The 23,610-nt window shown below is 46.2% G+C and overlaps 1 protein-coding gene across 1 annotated transcript in view; it reads left to right on the top strand.

Annotated features, from left to right (window-relative positions):
- Positions 1-23,610, top strand: part of LOC147679829 (uncharacterized) — a 342,930-nt gene that overhangs the window by 199,956 nt on the left and 119,364 nt on the right. Inside the window, exons 3-7 of the mRNA XM_086943387.1 lie at positions 6,504-6,588; positions 7,423-8,068; positions 11,152-11,316; positions 18,503-18,583; positions 22,707-22,819. Of these exons, the coding sequence (XP_086799513.1) occupies positions 6,504-6,588; positions 7,423-8,068; positions 11,152-11,316; positions 18,503-18,583; positions 22,707-22,819 (1,090 nt within the window). The remainder of the gene's footprint in view (positions 1-6,503; positions 6,589-7,422; positions 8,069-11,151; positions 11,317-18,502; positions 18,584-22,706; positions 22,820-23,610) is intronic.

The following is a 23,610-nucleotide window of genomic DNA, read 5'->3' as shown; positions in this document are numbered from 1 at the left end:
CCGCAGGAGCCTAATTAGCATTATAGAAAACTACATATAATCAATCAAAAAAATACCCTCCACCAGTACCCTGACAAGAAGAAACTATAATCCTGTGGTGGATGGCCATTGATGTACACGTTCTAAGAAAGACTCTGTCTGGATGTTATACATTTTTCGAGGTTGCTGTAAATATTCAGCCTACTCCTACCAACCCAGTCTTCTTTCTCACTGGTGATATCCAGCTCCAGCCCCACTTGAAAGCATGGACCAATATGCATCTACAAGGATTCTTCCCAGCCCTGTGAACCACTGCCAAGTCCATTTGCTTCCACTCTCTTCAAAGTCTAAATACTTCTTGCCTACAATTTTGCAAGTAATAATACGAGAAACCCGGTGGTTTGAGGAGGTTTGCTGACGAAGATCTAAGTAGCCTCGTTGTAGTATATGGTGTGAATCTTGTTGAAAGATCTACTGGCCCCAGTCGGCGAATAGCTCTAAAGGTGGTAACAAGAAGATTGAATAAAATTCTCTTGTGTAGCTGAAGCCAGTGAAGAGATTTCAGAGCTGCTGAGGCGGAAGCCCTATGAGGAAGTTTCAAGACCAATCTGGGTGCTGCGTGCTGCACTACCTGTAGCCTCTTCAGGGTTGATTTGTTGGCCCCTGCCAGGAGGCTGTTCAAATAGTCTAGGCGCGAAAATATCAGCGCTGCTGCAACTGTATTCCTGGCTGAAAGAAGGATAAGATCAAAACAGGTCCCAGCCTCCCTAAGTGCATGGGGTTTAAAGAGAGGGAGAAGTCAAACAACACTCCTAGATTTTTAGCCACTTCCACAGTGGATGGGGGGCTGCTACATCCTCAGGCCACCAGGTCTTAGGTTGAAAGGGATTGTCTTTTCCTATCAGCAGAATTTCTATCTTGTCTGTATTACATCGGAGGTGGTTGTTTTTCATCCATTTGATGACCTCCGTAAGGCAGAATTAAAAATGTTCTTATGCGTCCGTAGAATTTTTATTAAGGGACAGGATCAGCTGCGTATTGACAGCATAAGATGTTATCTCAATCCCAAATGATGAAATAAGGTAGATAAGCCGAGCCATGTATATATTGAATTGAAGTGGACTGAGTGAGGAGCCCTGTGGGACTTCTACAGTAATGGTGCGTTTTGAAGACATTAAGGGGCCCGAGAGAGACCGCTTGCCTCCGGTTGATCAGGAAGGACTTGATCCAGGCCAGTAAGGGGTCTGAAATGCCACAAGATTTTAGTCTGGCCAAAAGTATGTTGTGAGAGATGGTATCAAAGGCAGCAGACAAATAAAGCAGGATCAGCACTGCCTTCCTGCCATTATCTGTGATGAACTTCAGAATGTCTGTTATCTCTTGCAGTGCAGATTCTGTAGAATGTTTGGGGCGGAAACCTGACTGACGAGGGTGGAAGGTCTGAGAGGTTTCAACAACTATCTCTATTGGCTTTTTAGGAAGAAATCTGGTGACAGGCACACCTTCTGTCTGTTTTGTGAACAGGTGACTTTCAATAACCTTTCAGTTCTTATTTCTTATATCATTGTAAGTATATTTGAGTAGGGCATTTTCTTCATATGCATAACATAAGAAGGGACCCTTTTTTTCATCTTGTCTTCACCTGGGGAGCCTACTTCAAAATGGAGTAGATAGAAGAACGTTTTTGAGAGGTATGCAAGGGTGTGTGGTACCTCGTTAGGCTCTGAGCAAAAAACAGCTTTGCTTCTGCATTGTTTGGGATCAGATGCGCAGGAGGTGTTTGATCACCTAACTGATCTCCCCGATAGTGATGTAATTAATCTGAATGAATATGAGTTGTCCATTAAATAATTTTATATCCATTATTATCAAAAGATCCGCACCATTTTAGAGAGGTACCATTTTGATCGAAGAGTGCAGAAGGATGATGAGTCTCTGGCAGATTATATCACAGGTTTGAGGAAATTAGCCTCATCGTGCAAGTTTATCGGTGCTGCGAAGGAGAAAGGATAAGAGATTAATTCATGCTTGGTTGTAACATAGATAAGGTGCATGATGATCTATGGCTTCAAGATGATCCTGGTTTAGATGAAGTCCCAGTGATTGCTAAAAGAATTGAACATTCAATAAAATGTGTGGAGGTGATTAAAAAGACCTCTGGAAAGAAGCTAATGCAGTAAAGAAAAAAATAGTGCTCAGGACTACAAGTTGAATGCTGAGAAGAGAGTAGTGTGGGTGAGGAAGCCTACTGTGGAAAGGAGATGTTTCAGCTGTGGGAGTAGAAGTCACTTGGCTTTCTACAAAGAGTGCCCAGCCAAGAAAGTGACATGCAGGAGTTGTGGTAATAAGGGGCATTTGCAGAGTGAGTGCAAGAGTAAGAAGAGCAAAGGAAATTTGAAAGACCTTGATGTCTAGCAAGATGATAGTGATGAGGAACTTGAGTATGGTCAGATTTTGTAACCGGTAAATGAAGGGAAAAGTCCTGTCGATAAAATCCAAGTAAGGGGCGAGACTACGAAAGAGTTATTTGATTGGGGTGCAAAGATTACTTTGATTTAAAAATCATTTTCCCCCAAAAGGCTTGTCACAAAGAGTGAGCTTTTAGAACTAGATATCAAGCCATATGTTTACGGTGGTAAAACTATAACATTTTAGTTTTATTTTTTGTAGGAGTGGTAGAGTTTAAAGGAAGATATGTAGTAGGGAAGGTGTATGTTTCGTCTCATGGGGACAGCATTTTGAGTGGGTTTCATCAGAGATTTGGGGGTTATTCTTGATCAGTATGGTGATCTTCCCATTAAACCTATAGATAAAACTGCACGTGACATTCAGTTTATGATGACATATCGAGTGAAACTTTTAAGCAAGATGTGAGGGAGTTCTCAGCAGTGTTTAAAAAGGATTTTTTGGTGTTTGCGGGTATGTGCATAAGATCAGAATGAGGAAAGCTGGGCAGCCAATACAGGGCAAAGTGATAAATGTTCCTCTTTCAGTTATGGAACAGGAGTTGGCTCTCTTTGAGAAGGAAGGAGTGATTGAAGAAGTAAAGGGAACAGAGTGGTTTGAACGCTTGGTAGTAGTAAGGAAGAGCAATGGTGATTTGCTTCTCTGTATGGATTTGAGAGAATTAAATAAAGCTGTGGTGGTAGATAAGTACTACATAGCAGAGATGTTGACACTGTCCGGTAAGGGTAAGGTATTTTCATCCATTGACTTGAAGTCAGCATACCCTCAGGGTGGGGTTGGATGATGACTCAAAAGATCTGACAGCGTTTGTGACTCCCTTTGTGACGGGAGGATGCTATTCGGACTGGTGTTGGCTGGATCTTTTTTTCAGAGGGCATTGGAAAAGGTGCTGAAAGGGGTGGAACACAATAAGCTGTATCAAGATGACATCTTGATATTTGGTGAAGATCTGGAGGATCATGATTGGCAAGTATGGGAAGTGTTTAGTTGGGTGGAATGGATGAAACTTACAATTAAGGGAGAGAAATGTAAGTTCAGGCAATCTCACATTGAGTATTTAGGGCATGAAATATCAGCGGATGGCCTTAAACTAAAAGCAGTTATAGTTTAAGCTATCATCAAGTTGGAGCCACCTGCGAGTAAAGAAGAGTTGCACAACTGTTTAGGTGTGGCAGAATATTACAATAAATTTGTACCAGATTTTGCCATGAGAAGTGAGAGAATGAGGGGGTTGTTGAAGAAAGATGTAGAATTTGTCTGGGATCGTAGATGCGAAGAAGAGTTTGAAACAATAAAGTTGAGACTTGAAATGGCACACAATCTCAGGAGTTTTGATCCCAGGGGCAAATCCACGCTCATATGAATGCCTGTGTGAAGGGCTTAGGAGCTGTATTAGTGCAAGGTGAAGGTGCAGAAGAGAGGACAATAATGCTTGCATCACACATTTTGAAAGGAGCTAAAAGACTTTACTTCGACATTAAGAGTGTGGCACTGGCTTTTTACTGAGCTATAAGAAAGATGAGGATGTTTCTCTGGAGTCGGAAGTTTACAGTAAAGACCGATCATAAACTGTTGAAGGAGATTATGCACAAGAAAGGAATAGATGTGGCTTCTAGTAGAAGGAAGTGGATTGTGGTGCTGTAAGAGTACAGGTTTCAGGTGGTGTACATTCTAGGAGCTAGGAATGTGGTAGCGGATTCATTGTCCAGATTGATTGCTGAAATGGACAAGGACGTGATGGATGAAGAAGTTGAAGTTTTGCATTTCTGTGAAACTTGGGTTTTTGCTTTTTACGAGGCACAGTGGAGAGCAGCTACTGGAAAAGATGATGTACTGCAGGAAGTTTTCAGGCAATTGAAGTCTGGTTGGAAAAGTGATGGAGTGAGCAGTGCATAAAATATTAGGATGTAAGGGAGGAATTGTCTGAGAGTAAGGGTTTACTGTACAGAGGAAGGTGGTTGGTTTTCCTGAAGCCATGCGTGGGGATCTGTTTGTGACGCTGCAAGAAGGACATGCAGGTATGACTAAAACTAAGGAATGGTTGATAATGGTGTACTGTGGCCGGGAATGGATGTTCAGGTGGGGAATTGTGTACAGGACTGTGTGCGATGCATGATCAGTGATAAAGGCCTTAAAGCTAGAGTTCAACAGATGACAGTATGGAAGTTACCCAATGGTCCATGGGAAGAAGTAGCCTTGGATATTTTTGGGCCTATACACTCCAAAGGAGAAACATGGTATGTTTTAGTACTGCTTGATATGTATTCATGGTTGCCGGAAGTTATGTGCACTCATGGATTTGAGACTAGGCATCCTGTGACTTTCCTGAAAGAACTTATTGGACGTAAAGGGGTACCTGGATCATTACTGATAGACAATGGAGTTTAGCTGGTCTCCAAGGAAATGAAGGCATTCTTAAAAAAGTATGGATTTGGACATAAGGAAATTGCACTGTATTATCCCAAGGCCAACAAAATGGTTGAGCATTTTAATCGAGTTATGAAGAAAACTGTACAAATCTCAAACAGTGGTGGTGTGGGATGGAAAAAGGAGATATGCAAGAAAGTTCAAATGCATTGGTAAACTCCTCACTCATTCCAGGAAAACCTCCTTTTGAGTTGTTTAAAGGGAGACGATCGAACGGCGTGGTATCTCCGGCTTGGCTGAATGCAAATATCTGGAGGGTGATGACGGTAAAAACAAGAATTGGAGAGTAGAGGAGTTCGAAGGAAACAATGGTTTGATGGCAAAAGGAGTGTGAAAGTGACCACGGTGCAGGTTGGTGACTGAGGGAAGGTTATAAAACCAGGGAATAGTCAATGAGCTCTTCACTCCAATTAAAGTTGTGAAGGAATGCTGTAAAAACGGAAGACTCAAAAGTATGGAACTTGAACAGAGTGGTGGAGGTGAAGGTTGTGAGAGAGGATGATGATGAAATCAGCAGGGAATAGTGATGAAAAGTGTGGACGGGGAAGGAAGAGTTAAAGAGTGTAAAACACTGAAATATTTCGAGATCTATAGCAGGGTGTAGGTGGTTGTAGATTTCCTGCAAATTTAGTTTTGTATATATATTTGATGTAAAGTTTTAATTGTAGGAGGATATTTTGTTTTGGACACACTTTTTGTTGTTCCTGTTATAAGCTTTGTTATAGGAGGGAGGTATGTGGTGTGGTATCTGCTTAAGGGGGATGCTGTGAGTCATGGAACATGATGTTGTCATTCTCCTTTGACTGTTGACCTAGAATATTATGCTTTGAAATGGGACAGGTGGAGCAGCCTTGAAGGTGGTGGCCGGGATGGTTCCTGGAAGAGTACTATAGTATAGAATAAAAATGCTACAAGGAAACTTGTATGCTGATCTTATTCACCAAGATAAACTATTGTTTCTACAGGTATATATATATTTTTTTACTTTAGCCATGATGCACAGCATCAAGGATGCTGTGCAGCACAGCTAAAATCCTCTGGCAAATCTAATAGGCCACTAGGCGGAACCTATTGGATATGCCAGTGCTTGTTATATAATACCTTTCTGTTACCCTACCTATAGTTGGTTTGGCTAGGAATTTGATGTGTGAAATTTTACAGGCCGATGAATATGTTATGGTTGCTGGCCAAGATGGGAGGGACATGAAAGAAGTGAGGATTGTTTCAGAATGATCCCTGTGACAGATTGCTAGCCTGAAGGTGGGATATATGAAAAGAGTTTGGTTTGGGTTTATGAAAGCTGGCCATGCTGGGGAAAGGACATACAAAATCTGACTAGGGCGGGAATTAAACAAAGAAAGAACATGACACATGCAAACTATGGACATGGTAATGGCGGGCAACCTATAGATGGGATTTGGAAAGCTTGGTTGAAATGTGCACAAGCTGGTCACTTGGGAAGAGTAAGTGCAACAGCTGACTTGGCAGGAGACATGCAAAAAAAATGACCAGTCTTGATTTAGAATGTAGAAAAGCTACCCATAAATGGGCAGACAGGAGAGGCCCCAGCATCAGATGTTAGGCTGGTCTGGACATCACACGTGGGTCACCTTCTGCTTTTCTCTTCACAGGAGATAAGATCTTCCAAGCCCCTTCCACAGCAGAGTGAGCCATCATGCAGCTCTACGGCGATCCACACTTTCAGCAGTGAAACAGGTGAGTGTGAATGCGTGCACCTCAGCATCTGCCCTCAAGGATCAAGCTTAGACTTGTCAAACAGAAAGTTACATTGTCTACAGCAAATATATGTTCATGGAGTGAAGACTTTTTGAGATGGAAGTTAACCCCTTCCATGCTTATGACGGCCAGGAGCCGTCATGGCACACAGTGCTCTTGTGCTAATGACGGCTCCCGGCCGTCATGACCATGCCCACGATCGGAATGTGCCGCACAGGAGCGGATTTCCGGCCGCGGGCAAGGGGTTAAGGCAGCAAGAATATGGGATTTAAGGAGTTTATACTGCATGGGTGAAACTGGTGTATATAAGGAGAAGTTAATTGATCAGGAATTCAAACGAGGAACCCTCATTTGTGGATATTATACAATCCAAATAGGAGGAAGGAATTGAAAGTAATAAGAAAGGTTAGATCAGGGCATCATTTGCCCAAAAGCCAACATTTCTCAGATTTCTTGTCTCGCTGAGAAATTTGAATGACATGATTGTTTGAAAGCTGTTTTTGATGAGTGCATGGGTGTTGTTGGTGTATTATGCCCAAACGATGAACAGTGCTGCATATGTTTTTAAGGCAGGAGCCTAGAAAAGTGTCTTCCAAATCTGAAACCCCTACTACCCATGATCTGTTGTACAATTATAAAACTAGGTCTTGTTCGTTTTCCGTCAGTTAGGGCTGGGATAGACAGACTGTCTTCTTGTCCAGAGTTGCCAGACCAAGGGTGTGTAAGGCCTGGGAAGGGGACCGTCAGTGGTAGGTACTGAAATATGTCCTTGTTCTTTTCAATCTGAACTGGTTGCTCTATCTCCCACTATAGTTGTAACTGAAGGTGACTCGAACCGTGACGAAGGCCTCCTGATTTCAGACTCCAGTTTTTCTATGATTGCTGCCCTCCTGCTGGATGAGGATTTTGCCAAATGCAATCTGCCGTTCAACACCAAGGACTCGAGCAGGAATGCTGCAGAGAGCAGTCTATCTTTCCACAGCCAGGTGCCACAGGTCAACAATGGTGAAAGCCATCTGTCTGTCCATACCAAGGATCCAGAGGTGAGTGCTGTACAGAGCTGTCTGCTAGTTAACACCCAGGATCCCTTAAAAAACACCACGGACTGCCACCAACAAGCTCCCATTGAGGATCTTATTGTAAATGCAGATGGCAGCAACTCGTCCATTGTGTTAGTCCAGTCTCCACCCCTCACCCCGGATCTCATCTCTTGGGAAGAACCGATTCCACAACCGGTGACCTTCTTCACAGGGCGATCAGCTACGCCGGTCCATTTACTTGACTGGTCCATGGACAGTCACAGCCAGTCCTATTCGAGCTCTGAAGAAGAGGAGGTGGATGGATTTGTTAAGGTTCATAGACCCAGAAAAGCCTGGACGGAGGACATAAAGGAAGCTGAGAGTGAGACTGATGATGCGGAGGAAAGCTACACCAGCAACTGCTCCAGCCCTACGGGAAGGTCAGACTGTTTTTCCTTTCATACTCAACCTTCACTGTGACACGTTTCTGTTAAATTGTCTCCTGCATATCCCAGTGCTTTACATAGTCACTCACTCACCTTTTGGAAGATTTGGCGGGATTCACTGGATCTCAGTCTGTGGAAATCACACCCAGACAACAGATAAGATCCCAGCTTCCTCAGTGGAGTCTCAACCCATTTGCTTCAATCTGGTACTGATCTGTATAGATCAGTTTTGCCTTTAGAGAGTTCTCTTTACTTCAGTAGACTCACAGTTCATCTTACTCACCTATGTGGGTGTCACTCTTTTCATAGAATGGCAGGCACATCTAAAGGATCTCCATTATTTTACAAACTCTGGCTTGTTTGACTTGGCACCTGTTACTGCTCACATGTTAATGATCACCTCCACTTTTTTTTTTTGTTAGCCGTCGGCCTCTTGTGAAGTGAACAGGGTTGCAAGGCCATTGCCTTGGGTAAATTGCTCTTACGCAATAGTAAGATATTACATTAAACCACTCCATATTCCTTTTCCCTTAGGAACGTGTAACTCAGAAGTTTAATATTCTATGTTTTTAATCCGAAAACGTACACAAAGTACATTCCTTTATAGCAGATATTTAGGAGACTCTGCTATATACTTAAACTGCTTAAAGGCATTTCTGTGGTTATGCCCCAGTGCTGATGGATTGCTGGGGTAGAGGAGTGTAGTAATATGTATGTTCGTTGTGACTACTGTGCTTGAATACACTAGCTAAAATATTTTCCCAAAAGATTAACAAAGAACTTCCTCCAGCACCTCAACTTACTGTTGACTTTAATGTTGTCATGGAAATCCATTACCCCCATAATTTTAAGCATGGAATTAAACTTCAAAATCAATGGTTTCTGTAATTTGGCCATGGCATTTTACACAGCTTATTTCAGAACGTTTTCTGAATAAAGGAGCAAGTGAGTAGAATTTCATCGTGGACACTGAAAGATGATACAGTTGTAACTAAATTATATGAGTGCTTCGAAGAAAACATGCTTACCTAGTAAGACTATCACACACGGAAATATCACCTTACATATATATATTGTGTCCTAAATATAGTTCACACAAATATTGTTCAATTGCGAGTAATGTTCTGTTACTAACGCCAAAGGGGCGATATCCTTATAGATGGTATTTTGGACACAATGGTCATGTGGGACGCTGTTTTGACAACATTATGAACAGTATCTCACCTATATTTGACTCTCATGGAGCAGTAACACACAAACAACAGAATAAACTTTCAGACAGATGCAGGTCTCTTGTCTAGTGCTTAACTTAAACAGGGGTTTGCATATAGTGGGCACCAGCACTCGTTTTTGGGGACTGGGACTTATTTTTCATCAATCAGTCTTTGACCCAGTGTAAGAGAGGGAAAGACAGAAAAGAGAAAGGTAGGAAGAGAGTAACAAAGAGAGAAACATGGATGTAACAGAACCTTCAAGAGAGAGATAAGGAAACTGGAATCATATCGTGGTGGAAGAAAGAAAAGCGAGGTGAAATTTTAGGTTTGTTTTTTGGTAAGCCTGATATTCGGCAGTGCTGTTCCTACAAAAATGTAGGCCCCTGCACCTATTTTATTTGATAAATTAGCACAGTTTCGTGTTCGGGAGTAGGGGAAGCTGCTCCGGTGGAAGAAGAAGAATATATAGCAAATTTCCAAAGAGCACACAGTAGCAGAGAATACAAAATGCTGCTAAATTGGAAGGAAAGAACCAATGATTCAAGTGAGATCGAGATAAAGAATCTAGTCCGAAAACTAGAGGCCACACTAGGAAGATTGAGTGAGATGCTATCAGTAAATCGCAGTGAATTAGAAGGGGTTGCTGATTATTAATTGTTCCTTACATCTGTCTTCTTAAACACATAAGAACTCATGATATGTTTGGGAGAAAGGAAACTAGTCTAAGAAATAGAAGGGGAAATGCAAGTGATATTTGTGCAAAAGTGAATTATGCACAAAGTGTGCCTCTAGTCTTAATAATAAATCAAAGCTAATGACAGTAAATTACTGATAGATATGTGACTGTACAGCTGTCTCTCTGCAGGACAAACATAAAAATGGAAAAAATAGGCAATATTCAGAGAAGCCGAACTTGCAAACAGCAAACCACATATGTGTATGCTCCCTGCAGCTTGAATTACCGCCATTATAAAAGAGTGCTCTCTCAGTTCTAGCGGCCTTTGGTCAGGCAACATGTAACTTGGCAACACGTAACTTGGCAAAATCTATAGAGAAGTGCCGGAAATGTACATGACTGGTAGACTGTATTTAAACAGGGTAAAACAGCACACATTTAAAATCCCTGATGGAGAGCACTTGAGTTCCCATTTTAGAGCCCAGTAGTCCAGCATCTTCCTCCATAACTCTTGGCTTGCTGAGGTGCTATCTCTGCCTAGCATCTAAGAATTTTGAAGGCCTACTTCTCTGGCTTGATGTCTTTCCCCACCACAAATTATTAATCTTGAGAAATCTAGCGGTTATTTGCTGTGCATAAAAATAGTGGTAGTTGGAAGTATAGGCATTCGGAAAACGATTCTGCTATTTTTCTAACTCCAAAGGCTGACACTTGCCGCCAACACACATGATATCAAGACTCGTAGAAGATTTAGCTTCTTCCTTAAAGGGCTTCTTACTTTTATGTGGTTTCCTACTAAACAGGTGTCATTCTATTCTATATGATACCAATCACGGCTATTAATCTCCTTGCTTCCACTGGGGATTCTTATTACTGTTCAGAGGCTTCATTTATCACTGCTCTCACTTCATTGTGTAGGATGTCACCCATGCCTGTTGATTACCCACACGTTTGTAGGGTATATCACTCCTGATCATTCTCCTTAAAAAGTGTGTTTGTCTGAAGGGTCTCTCTGTACACAATGCTTCTTTCTTTTTAAATGATTTAACTCATTTCAAAGCTTAGTCATATCAGAATATTATCACTCTTCGTTTGCCTAGCTCAGCCTAGATTACACTTACTTTGGTTAGCTATCATTCTGGTACTTTAGTTCCTTTTTTATGATGAAATATTTGCTTTCTATGCAGCTACTCATCGATTCGGTCACAGGAGCCAGAGTCCGAGTCCTGTGACGTCCATTCGGTTTCTAACGGGGCCCTCAAGAATCATGACGCTGCCAAGACGTTGGCCACAAAGCTGTACAACCTGGATGGTTTCAGGAAGTCAGAAGTCGCTCCTCATCTTCAGAAAAAGTAAGGAAATGAGCCCTTCATGCAGCATGATGGTGGGTCAAGTATTGCCGGGAGATGGGTGGTTTGATGTATAAAGGGCATTGGGTATCTAGATTTAGGACAGGAGGTGGATGGGTTAAGACTGCCACTGTCAATGGCAGAAGTGGATGTTGGTATTGTTTCATCGTTTATATAGTGCATAATCTGCTACTTTTATGGCATTGTATCCGATTTAGGGGTCGAAAGATGACTTTTGAAATGGTTCTAGCCCAGCACCATGTGACTCTGCGCAATAGCTTGCTTAATCTTCCTGACCGCCCCCAGCGCCTAGAGGGTGATTGTTCGCGCTTTACAAATGTGGATTATTATTATTATTCTGAGTTTCCCCCGCAGACAGATGTCTAATTCCGTTTGTCGAGATGAGCAATCTGTGGAGCGACAGGGTGCGGTGATAACTTTAACAGAATACTTCAGAATAGCTGCTACTTGGGTCACTCGCTAAATGAGTAACTGTTACAGGAAATATGGGCCCAATTCACTAGTCTATTTGCATATGTTAGTTCATTTCGGCTTGATTTACATGTGCAATTGTATCCATTTGCCACCATGGTGTCATATTGTATGGGGTAAATCTGCTCCATGAAGGTGTTTCAGGCTGTGAGTTTGGGGATGCTCAGAAACTTTTTCTTTACCAATTCCCACCCTTCAAATGGTTGAAGATTTACTTCAGTCAAGGAGAGGAGTAAATGAGTGTCTGGAGTTTTCCTGGTTAAGGATCACCTCAAAATTTATAGGCTTATAAGGAAAGCGGGTAGAAAAATATTTTGCCATTGGGAAAAAAGAAACATCAAATGATAATGTACGTTCATGTGTACAGATGCGTGTGAAATGTATTAAAGCAAAAACAAAAATTCATAAATTATTTTTTAGGAATACTCTTTGGAACACTATAGCAGTTGCAGCTCCCTGTAGTACTCCAAGAAACCTTATTGAATTCCAAATGTAGATGGAAACCCCCAATACTACAGTATATTTTTGAGAATCGGCTTAAAAAAGGCAGCTCCCAGTAGCAGCCTGGTTCTAGAAACTTTTAACAGAGTACGCCAGAATGTTGCTGAGAAGAACCATTTACCCAGTACAGTAACATAACTCCTCTTTCCACTCAGCTGGTGGTTCTTTACACAAATAATAGCGCACTATCTGAAAGAGACACGTTAGTGATAGATTCCTTACCTTAGAATATCCCCAGGCGTCAGACTGGATCCGGAAATTTTTGCGTAGCAATACCCCTGCGCGCTGGTAGGCGTCGTCTGCGGCTCCGCGTCCGTCGTCGGCGTCGTGAGCGCCGGGATGACGTCATCGGAGTATATAGACGGCGCCCATGCGCGCTGACGTTAGTTCTTCTTTTTTCCGCGCCAGCTAGCGCAGATCCGGAAGAAGCTCTACCCCCAGTCACTTTTTGACTGAAAACTTTTTTGGTCTTTTTGATCCTCTACTTAGTCGATTCTCGACTATCGGTGCCAGGGATGCCCGGGTTCAAGCCTTGCTCGAAGTGCGGCCGACTCATGTCGGTCACGGACCCCCATCGCCGGTGCCTGAAGTGCTTAGGCCTCGACCACGACGATCGAACCTGTGACGACTGCCGGGCCCTGACGTCGAAGGCTAGGCGGGAGCGGTCCCGCAAGCGTCTCGAGCTGAGGCAGTCGGCCCCGCGCCGCTCCAGGTCCCGGTCCCGGTCCCACGGGAGGTCGAGGGACAGGTCGCGAGGTCGGAGTCATCGACGCTCCGGGAGTGGTCACCGATCGTCTGGATCCAAGTCCTCAGGTAAGAGGCATGAGAGGTCGGAGCGACACCATCGGTCCTCCGACCCGCCCCGTCGCTCGCTCGATGCGACCGGGGATTCGGGCGACACCGCCCACGCGGCTCCGCGGGAGTCGCAAGCGTCGCCGCCTGCCCCACACCTTCGGGTCCCTGGGCACGGCGCGTCGCAGGAGGAGGTCGAGAGGTACCTCATGGCCATGAGGGCCCTCCCTCCTCAGTCGGTTCCCGTGGCGCCTTCGGGCCGATCGGCTCCGTCTGGAGGTCCTTCCGGGTCGGGCGCTTCGGCCCCGATGACGTCGGGTACTTCGGGCCCGGCGCCGCTGGCGACTTCGGTCCCGGCGCCGCGCGACCTCGTTGGATCCGGCTCCGGATCCGGGACCTCGCCGGTCGACCTTACGACCTCACCGGCGCCGTCCCTTCAGGTGTCGTCCCCGGCAGCCGTAGTGGTTGCCGACCCCAATGCTTCCTACGGTCCGCCTCAGGCGTCGGAGGGGCGCCGCTGGGCGCCGATTCCGTCGGCCGTCGGAGAATTCTATCTCCACGAGGAGGCCCTGGCTGTTGATCCTGGTCTCCAGGAGCTGGGTGACGAGGAGCAGTGGGAGGGGTCCGAGGACCCTCTGGCACGTGATTGCCAGTCTCATCAGGACTGGACATATGAGCTTGGGGAGGCCAGTGGTATTGACACATCGCCAGACACTGGATTTACGTCGCCCCCGACTGTGGCTTCGGAGGCGGGTTCTGCCTACAGTGTAGTGTTGACGAAGGCAGCTAAGGCCCTACACCTTGAGCTCCCCGTCGCGGCCGTGAGGACTAATCTCCTCACTGAGGTACTCAAACAGCAGTCCGGCTCCGCGGAGCCCCTTCTGCCGTTCAATGAGGCCTTGTGTGACGTTCTGCTGGGCACTTGGTCCAAGCCCGCCACAGGTCCCCCTGTGGATAGGAACGTGGCCAGACGCTACCGCCCGGCACCGGGCGACCCTTGCTTTTTGTCCACCCACCCCACCCCCGAGAGCCTGGTCATCCAGGCCTCCACTTCCCAGACCGCATTCCCGACGGCCCCGCCCGATCGGGAATCCAAGAGATATGAGCAGTTCGGGAAGAAGGTCTTCTCGTCTGTGAGCCTAGGGCTCCGGTCAGTGAACACCAACTGTCTCTTGGGCCGCTACACCCACACTCTGTGGGACACGGTTGCGGAGGTGCTGCCACAATGCTCTGAGGAGGTCAGGGCTAAACTCAGCCAAACCCTTGCGGACGGCCGAGATGCAGCACGTTTTTCCATCCGGTGTGGGCTGGATACCACGGACTCACTGGGCAGGGCGATGGCAACGACGGTGGCGGTTCGACGCCACGCCTGGTTGAGGTCCGCCAATTTCTCGGCCGATGTCCAGGCTACTCTCCTGGACATGCCGTTTGATGGCCGTCGCCTCTTCGGCGACAAGGCAGACCATGCGCTGGAACGTTTTAAGGACTCCAGGGCCACGGCCAAGTCCTTGGGTCTTGCGGCCCCACGCCAGCAATCGGGTGCCTTTCGCTCCTTTCGTGGCCACGGAAGGGGCGCCCCACCACGGACCGTCAGCCACGCGCCGCAGAATGTTCAGCAACGCGGTGGCGGCCGTGGGAACCGCCGTGGCGGTGGTCGGGGCCAGCGGCGAGGCCAGTCCACACCTCCCTCAGCAGCCCCCGCCTCAAAACCTTCCTAGTCCGAGTTTTCAGGCCCATGTGACGCCTGTGGGAGGCAGGGTTCGCCATCACCTCTCCCACTGGCATACAGTCACTTCGGACAGGTGGGTGCTGCAAATTGTCCGAAGGGGTTTCTCCCTCCCCTTCGAGTCTTCCCCTCCATCCATGCCACCTCAATGCCACCGTGTGTCGGGGGATCACTTGCGACTTCTGCAAGAGGAAGTTTCGGTCCTCTTGGCCAAGAGGGCCATCGAGCGCGTTCCTGGGCCAGAAGTAGGACGTGGCTGTTACTCCCACTACTTTCTGGTACCCAAGAAGGGCAAAGGGGGCCTACGCCCTATCTTGGATCTGCGGAACGTCAACGGCTTCCTCCGTACGGAGAAGTTCAAGATGCTCACTTTGGCTCAGGTCCTGGCTGCCCTGGACCCAGGAGACTGGATGGTAGCGTTGGACTTGCAGGACGCCTATTTCCACATCCCCGTCCTGCCGGCCCACCGGCGTTACCTGCGGTTCACGGTAGGCCACGAGCACTTTCAGTTTACCGTGCTCCCCTTCGGCCTTACCAGCGCCCCACGGGTGTTCACGAAGGTGATGGCGGTGGTCGCAGCCCATCTGCGCAGGCAAGGGGTGTCAGTCTTCCCCTACCTCGACGACTGGTTGTTGAAGGCGGGCTCGCCCCAGACAGTCGTCAGCCACCTCCAGACTACGGCCGACCTCCTGCACTTGCTGGGGTTCTCCATCAATGTGCCGAAGTCACACCTGTGTCCCTCTCAGAAGCTCCTTTTCATCGGAGCGGTTCTCGACTCGGCGCAGTTTCGGGTTTACCCACCCGAGCAGCGGGTTCGGGATATTCAGGCTCTGATTCCTATCTTCGGGCCGTTATCCCGGGTCTCGGTCAGGTTGACGCTGCGGCTTCTGGGACTGATGGCCTCCTGCATCCTTCTGGTGCGTCACGCCAGGTGGCGGATGCGGGCTCTGCAGTGGGACCTGAAGTTTCAGTGGGCCCAGCATCAGGGCAACCTGTCCGATCATGTCCTGATCTCGGAGGGCACTGCGAGACAACTGCAGTGGTGGCTCACGGACCGCGACTGGGTCAGTGGCAGACCCCTCTCTCTACCCCAGCCGGAGCACGTAGTTGTGACGGACGCGTCCCTCCGGGGCTGGGGAGGCCACATGGGAGAGGCGGAGATCAGAGGCCTCTGGTCTCCGGCGGAGTCCCGGCTCCACATCAACCTTCTGGAGCTGCGGGCGATTCGTCTTGCACTGAAGGCTTTCCTCCCCTCTGTCAGGGGGAGCGTGGTGCAAGTGTTCACCGACAACACCACCGCCATGTGGTACTGCAACAAACAGGGCGGTGTGGGGTCGTGGACCCTTTGCCAGGAGGCTCTGCGCCTCTGGCAGTGGCTGGAACATCAGGGCGTGACTCTGGTGGTTCAACACCTGGCAGGTTCTCTGAATGCCAGGGCGGACGAACTCAGCCGCCGGTGCATGATGGATCACGAATGGCGTCTGAACTCGGACGTGGCGCAAGGTCTCTTTCGAAAGTGGGGAGAGCCTTGGTTAGATCTATTCGCCACAGAAGAGAACGCGCAATGTCAGCGGTTCTGCGCGTTGGAGTTTCCAAGGCGGCACTCGCTCGGAGACGCTTTTCGTCGCGAGTGGAGCTGCGGCCTGTTGTACGCCTTTCCGCCTATACCACTTCTGCCCAGAGTGCTGAAGAAGATCAAGCGCGACCGGGCCCAAGTTATCCTTGTGGCTCCGGACTGGGCTCGAAGATACTGGTATCCCGAGCTACTCAGCATGTCAGTCGATCCCCCGATTCGTCTGCCTCTTCGGGAGGACCTTCTGTCGCAGCAGCAGGGGACGGTCCTGCACCCGAACCTGTCCAGTCTCCACCTACAAGCTTGGAGATTGAGCGGCGGCAGTTGAGGCCATTTGACTTGCCTCCCGAAGTCTGTGACATCATTCTGGCAGCCAGGCGTCCCTCCACGAAGTCGGTATACGCCTGCCGGTGGAATAGATTTGTGGCATGGTGCGCAGCAAAGGCTGTGGATCCCCTCTCTGCACCCCTTTCGGAAGTGCTGCTCTTTCTTCTCTCCCTTGCCCAGCAGGGCTCTGCTCTGGGCACTCTTAAAGGGTACCTCTCTGCTCTTTCAGCCTTCTTGAGGCTACCTGATCAGCCTTCTTTGTTCAAGTCCCCTATAGTGAGTAGATTTCTGAAGGGCATCGCACACATGTTCCCCCCTGTTCCCTTCGTGATGCCCCAGTGGGACTTGAACCTTGTTCTCACCTATCTGATGTGTGCTCCCTTTGAGCCACTTCATAACTGTCCTCTTCGCCTCCTTACGCTGAAGACGGCCTTCCTGGTTGCCATCACCTCTGCCAGGAGGGTGAGTGAGCTCCAGGCTCTTTCTTCTTCTCCGCCTTTCCTGTCTGTTCATCCTGATAAGGTGGTGTTGCGTACACGACCTTCCTTTCTGCCCAAGGTTGTCACGGCCTTCCACATCGGGCAGTCCATCACCTTGCCCACCTTCTTTCCGCCTCCGCATCCCTCGAAAGAGGAAGAGAGGCTCCACCGTCTGGATCCAAAACGTGCGCTCTCCTACTACCTGGACCGCACTCGCCAATTCCGGGTGGATGACCAACTCTTCGTTGGTTACGTGGGCCCGAAGAAGGGAAAGGCTGTACACAAGAGGACCATCTCCAGGTGGATCATCTTGTGCATCCAAGCATGCTACTCCATGGCGAGGAAGGAGCCCCCAGCTGGATTGCGGGCTCACTCCACTCGGGCCACGGCAACGACAACTGCCCTGGGCCGCGGTGTCCCCCTGCAGGACATCTGTCAGGCAGCCACGTGGGCCTCGCTGCACACGTTCGCGAGACACTACTGCCTGGACAGTCAAGTCCGGAGGGATGGCTTCTTTGGCCGTTCCGTCCTCCAGGACTTTCTGGTGTGATATTGGTTCGCAGACCCACCACCGGGGTTGGTATTGCTGGGGTATCTATTCTAAGGTAAGGAATCTATCACTAACGTGTCTCTTTCAGATGCACAAGTTACTACTTGTGTAACGATATATCTGTAAGAGACATTAGTTAGTGATAGATTCCTTACCGCCCTCCCATCCTCCCCGTTCTGCGAACCGATATTTAGGGTTAAGGTCATCCCCTTTCAGGGCCCTAGTTTCAATGGCACCAGTGTTAGTTCTATCATGGCTCTGCGTATCTGGCGCGGAAAAGCTGTGTTATCAGAACTGACGTCAGCGCGCATGGGCGCCGTCTATATACTCCGATGACGTCATCCCGGCGCTCACGACGCCGACGACGGACGCGGAGCCGCAGACGACGCCTACCAGCGCGCAGGGGTATTGCTACGCAAAAATTTCCGGATCCAGTCTGACGCCTGGGGATATTCTAAGGTAAGGAATCTATCACTAACTAATGTCTCTTACAGATATATCGTTACACAAGTAGTAACTTGTGCATTCTGAAGTCTTCCCCCACTAGAACAAAAGTGAATCTTCTATGTAATAGGGAAACTCCGCGTTACCTCTGTGTAGCACAAATAGGAAATGTGTGTTCTATTCAGTCACTCTATGCACCCCTGAATTAAAACTGTAAATGCACCATACTCTCGTGAGAGCTAAACCTATTGTCCTGCTTGTAACGTGTGCATGTCTTTCTCTTCTGCCCCTGAACTGGTTTTCAGCACCGACTTCAGCCGGATGGTGGCTCAAGAGTATCTCACCTTCTTTGACTTTACTGGGAAGACACTTGACCAGGCCCTGAGGTGAGTTTATGAGATTTAACCAAATGACTTGTGCCCTTGGCTATGCGAGTGACGCATGCTGGGACTAATGGTGAGGACATCAGCAGATGACCCATTTGGCTCCAGCCTTTCCTTTTGATGGTTGGGCACCACCACATAGGTGTTGCTGCTTGCAAGAATGTGCATTCCCATGACTTCTACCTGAACTAGCCAGTAGTATGGAATTGTAGTGCTCAAACTGTCCCAAGTGATTACAGGCAGATCTGTAAGCTCCATACAGCAAGCATTTTCAATGCAATAGATCTTTTGCGAGAAGTTAAGCGATGGCATTGTAAATGACAATGCCTTTTATTTATGCGTTATAAACCAAATACATATACAAAAGGCAATGTGATTTTTAATGCCAAAAGCTCAAACTCTCGCAAATGTGAGAGCACTTTAATGTTGGCCACGCCCATTTATTTAGATGCTGCTCACTGTATTCAGGTTACAGTGAGCAGCGTCTAAACAAAGGGGCACGGACAATATTAAAGTGAAAGCGCATATGGTGCACTTTCACGCGAAGTAAAAATAAATTAATTAAGAAATGTGCGCAGTGAAAGTGACCCGCGCTATTAATTAATAAAATAAATAAGTGTAGCCGCTGATGTGAAAGCGGCCGCCTGTAAAATAATTAATCAAATAAGCGCAGCCGCTAAGCTGAAAGCGGACTGCACCGTAAATTAAATAAGTGAATAAGTGTGGCCGCTATAGTTAAAGCGGACCGCGGAGTAATTTAAATAAATACAGTAGTAAGGGTGCCTCGATGTCGTGTGTGGAATAGGGGAAGAGCATTAAGGAAAATAATGCTCACCAACTTATAAAGTAGAGCATGTATCAACACCAGTAAAAGGTCCAGTTCTTATGGGCGGTAACTAAAGGAGACAAGGCGGTACCAAGGAGGGACTAACAAGCCTCATAGTGAATCAGAAGCCAGCGTTCATGAAAGACAAGGGCACAAGTCAATTCAAAATACGGGCAGAGAGTGGATAGTTCTTATAGTGCATACTCTAAAACAGCATGCCTCGCAGAGCGAGCACGACCTAAAAAGTGTGTTGTATTAAATTTGAATCCTAGCAGGACAGACTCAACCTTCCATACTTCTAGAGTCTGCCATAAAATTGTAACACGAAGACATGCTTGCCGGCTGCACAGTGCTCAGTCTCTGTTCAATCTCTGCAGACATTCAGATGCCACGCAATGTGCTGATCAGGCTTTATATGTGTTAGTATTTAGAATGTAATTTTGATGCCGTTGAAGCCTCTGTTTGACTTTTTCCTCATTTAAGAAAGTAAAACCATTTTTTGTTTTATTATGAGCTAAATAATACATGGAACAGGGCTGTCAACTCTCTTGTTTTTCCATAGGCTATCCCGTTTCACTTCTAGATGTTTGGCATGTTGGGAAAATAAAATTTCTCACTACACATGCAGTTTCCAATTGTTAGACTTTACGTGTTTTCCTCCTTTCAATATTATACCATGTGATATAACCAATAATATTATAAATAACGTGACCTGTAACATAACATATAGCTTATAACATAACGGAACATAACACGAAGCACATAATATCATATACTACTGTAAGATATTAGTCATGAAGAAGGAAGCTTCCTTTCTACAGCACCCTTGTAATTGACACTCAGCGCTTTCAAGTTACCATTGGGCAACTTATGTCAGATCCTACAATTACTACTATTAATAATAATGTTGTGAGAACTCAGCTTTGGAGGAGGGCCCACACCTGGGCAGAAGGCCCTTGCCCGAAAGAAACTGCAGCCTTTGCGGTGATAAGAAAAATGGACATGTGTTTCGCATTCCTGCGTATGAGTTATGCTTACAGGACTGATGGGGTGCTTAGAAGCCGACCAACTTGTAAGAGAACCTCTTGCTCTTACAGGGGAAAGATAAGGTAAGAGGGGTGCCCCTAACTTTTAAAATAAGTAAACACACAAACCTTTATAATATTTATTGTGTGCTACTCTTCTGCAAGTCATAAGAGGAACAGTTCCCATCATATAAATAAGTACCTGAGCAGTTACAAAATCAGAGTGAATGAAATCTACACTCCAAACTAGTTTTTTTTACAAATCCTTACTCCATTAGTCTAACACTCTCTGTTTGCCTCATGGCATTATATTATTATTATTATTATTATTATTATTATTATTATTATTTTATGTACCCTGATGCAGAGTCGTACGATTCTTCCATAATCTGTGGACCAGAGATCTTCAATTCATTGTCCTGACTGATAGCATTCCTGCCAGTACCAGGTTCCTCTTTCTGCCCCTCCCAAATTAGGATCCGTTTTTATACCTTTTCTTCCTTAGTATTTGTGTGTGTCAAGTTAGGGCTTACTTGCGTGGATTCCAGTGTTTGCAGCTCCAAGCTGAAAATAATGCTTTAATGAAAAGCACTGTGGAAATATGAATTTGTTACTTTGCGCCATGGAAGCTTAAGCTTATTGCAAGGCTATCCTACGGAGCTCAGAAGCAGCCACTGCTAATATTCAGTAAATACATGGGAAATGTCCCTGTAGCAAATGACATTTATATCAGAACTTGAGTTTCAGGCCTAATACACTAATGCTAAGTGAACACATGTTAATATGCCATTCTTTGCATAGACACAGACAGTGGTAATAAGCATCAGCCCACCCAGTAATTCATATTTAACACTGTTGACACATTACAGAGCTCTGCATGTGATAATAATGTTAACAATAATAAAAATAGTGTTTATAAATAAACTTCCTTATTCACTTTTTGATGTGTTACTAGTAGATAGTTTTTTAATACTCAGTATTGACTTCGATGGGTGAGATGCATGGATTCTAACTCAAGACGTGCAGGTCACACCCAAGTATCAGCCGTAAGCTTTTAAGCTGCTGACCCATCGTGCTGAGTGTGGTAGCCATGACAGGCTATGGTATCAGACATTGGTTCACGATTCATTATGAAGCTGATCAACGCAAAGATCTTCTGGAGTCATATTAAATAATATCAACTTTTAACATAATGGCAGTAATAAAACCCAACCAGGATTCTTTTTCTGGACCTGGTTTTTTTCCCCAAGCTAAAAAAACTTGCCAGTTCTAAAAGCAGAGCAGGATTATGATTTCAGAATACTTGCATCAGCAGGTTTCTTGTTATATATCCATGGCTGGATGCATGCCATGCTCGGAGTCACCGAAGGGCATCATAAACTGCTACCCAGGGACTGAAATGTCAAAGGACTAACGGACTAGTTTCATGCTTTGACATGTTGGTTGGAAGTATTGCTCAGAATTCATAAACACTGAATGCAGGGACGAAGCTTGTTAATATCGTAAAATAAAATAGTGAAAACATATGCAGACTTACAGTTGTAAAATCAGAATGGAAGACTTGGGAGCAACCGACAAATCTTGCGAACGGATAAAGACCAAAACAGAAGATTTCATCCGTTCCCTTTAATGGATTCTGTTGCTCAAGAATGTCCATACTTTTGCATTCTCGATCTGTTCTTACTAGCCACCTGTAAAGGTCGAGAGCCAGGGAAATAGTTCCCTCAAGATCCCAGTCAGTCACACAAGGATATAAAAGGCCCCCCAATTTCTACATCCGAACTCAGCAGAAAGCAGTGTTTTTTTTTAATATGTGGGTGGGATACAGGGCAGGCGGATGGCATAGTTTATTAACATTTCTAAACTTGAATAAAGTGCTTCTTTATGAACATTGCAAGGCTTTTGAAAATCACAGAGTAGGACCATAGTTGGAATGAGGACGTATCTTTTATATGGTCATGGATGCCAACTCTCCATTATACAGTTTTTCAATAGCAATCAGTGGCAATTAAGGCCCAATTTTTTTTTTAAGTGGGTTGTTCCTGGTAGCAGTACTGTGGACTGACTGAGGAAATTTACTGACAAACTACTTTGTCCAAAACCTGGGAGGGTGGAATACCAGTCCTACTGTCCTCGGGCACAGTGGCTTGTTGGGGAGTTTCCAAACAGACCAGACCATTCTCCTATCATGTTTTGAAGTTCCACTTGGAGTTTTGCAGGTACACCCGAGGCCTGTAAAGGATCCTGTGCTGAGTTCTCTTTCGTCCATCCTCAGGTCACTTCTGAAGGTCCTGGTGCTGACCGGAGAGACTCAAGAGAGAGAACGTGTTCTGCAGCAGTTTTCCCATCGGTACTACCTCTGCAATCCGGAGGTCTTCAGTTCAGCAGGTGAGCGCGTGTATGACAGGATCTGTTTGAGATGCTTTCTTGGCTGATCACCCGGACATGCCTTAACTTTCCTTCTACTCCTCTCAGAACAGTAGTCTTCCCTTCTACTGTTCCCAGTACAGTAGCCTTTGGCCTGCCCTTTTGCTATACCTGTGTGTCCTGCTTTTTCTATCCCCATTGAGTCTCTAAGGATTTCACATTCTCTGATCCTAGCCCTTCCACCTAATAAATCCCTTTCCTATGCTTCCAGTTTGTTGTAGCTTTGAGCTCTTCTCTTCTTACCTCAAGGGCCTCTTACCCTAGTGACCCAGCCCTATTTCCTGTCTAGGAGTCTCTTGTTATATGTGAATCACTTTTCCTAATGATCTCTGCTGATCTACCCCTGAAGCAAGGAGACGCTGTCCCTGTGGAAATGTACTATTTACCATATTTGAGTGATTGAACGAATTATCTGCCTTGAAAGGTTTTTCACTGAATTTCTCCTCTTCAAAAAGAGTTTCACAGTATCCCCTCTATAAAAGGATTTTATCTGCTGTCACTCTTAAAATGTCTTGAAAGACAGGCACTCTATGTGTTGCACGTCCCTGACAGCTATTAAATGCAGACTTATCTCTGGTGTCGTGGGCCACCTTGTTTTATGTGCCAAGCGTGTCACCAAGACTGCAGACATAATTCGATTATGCTGCCTCAAAAATATTTAGATTTGAGCTCATGTGAAGCACAGTTTACCACTGATAGGAGATTCATAACACAGTTTTGTAGCTGGGGCAGGGATTGCAAGTGAATCAATG

The sequence above is a fragment of the Lissotriton vulgaris genome, chromosome 11 (genome assembly GCF_964263255.1).
Source record: "Lissotriton vulgaris chromosome 11, aLisVul1.2, whole genome shotgun sequence".
In the NCBI taxonomy this organism is placed as follows: domain Eukaryota; kingdom Metazoa; phylum Chordata; class Amphibia; order Caudata; family Salamandridae; genus Lissotriton; species Lissotriton vulgaris.
The sequence above is the reverse complement of the archived record's forward strand: the minus strand, read 5'-3'. Positions and strand labels throughout refer to the sequence as shown.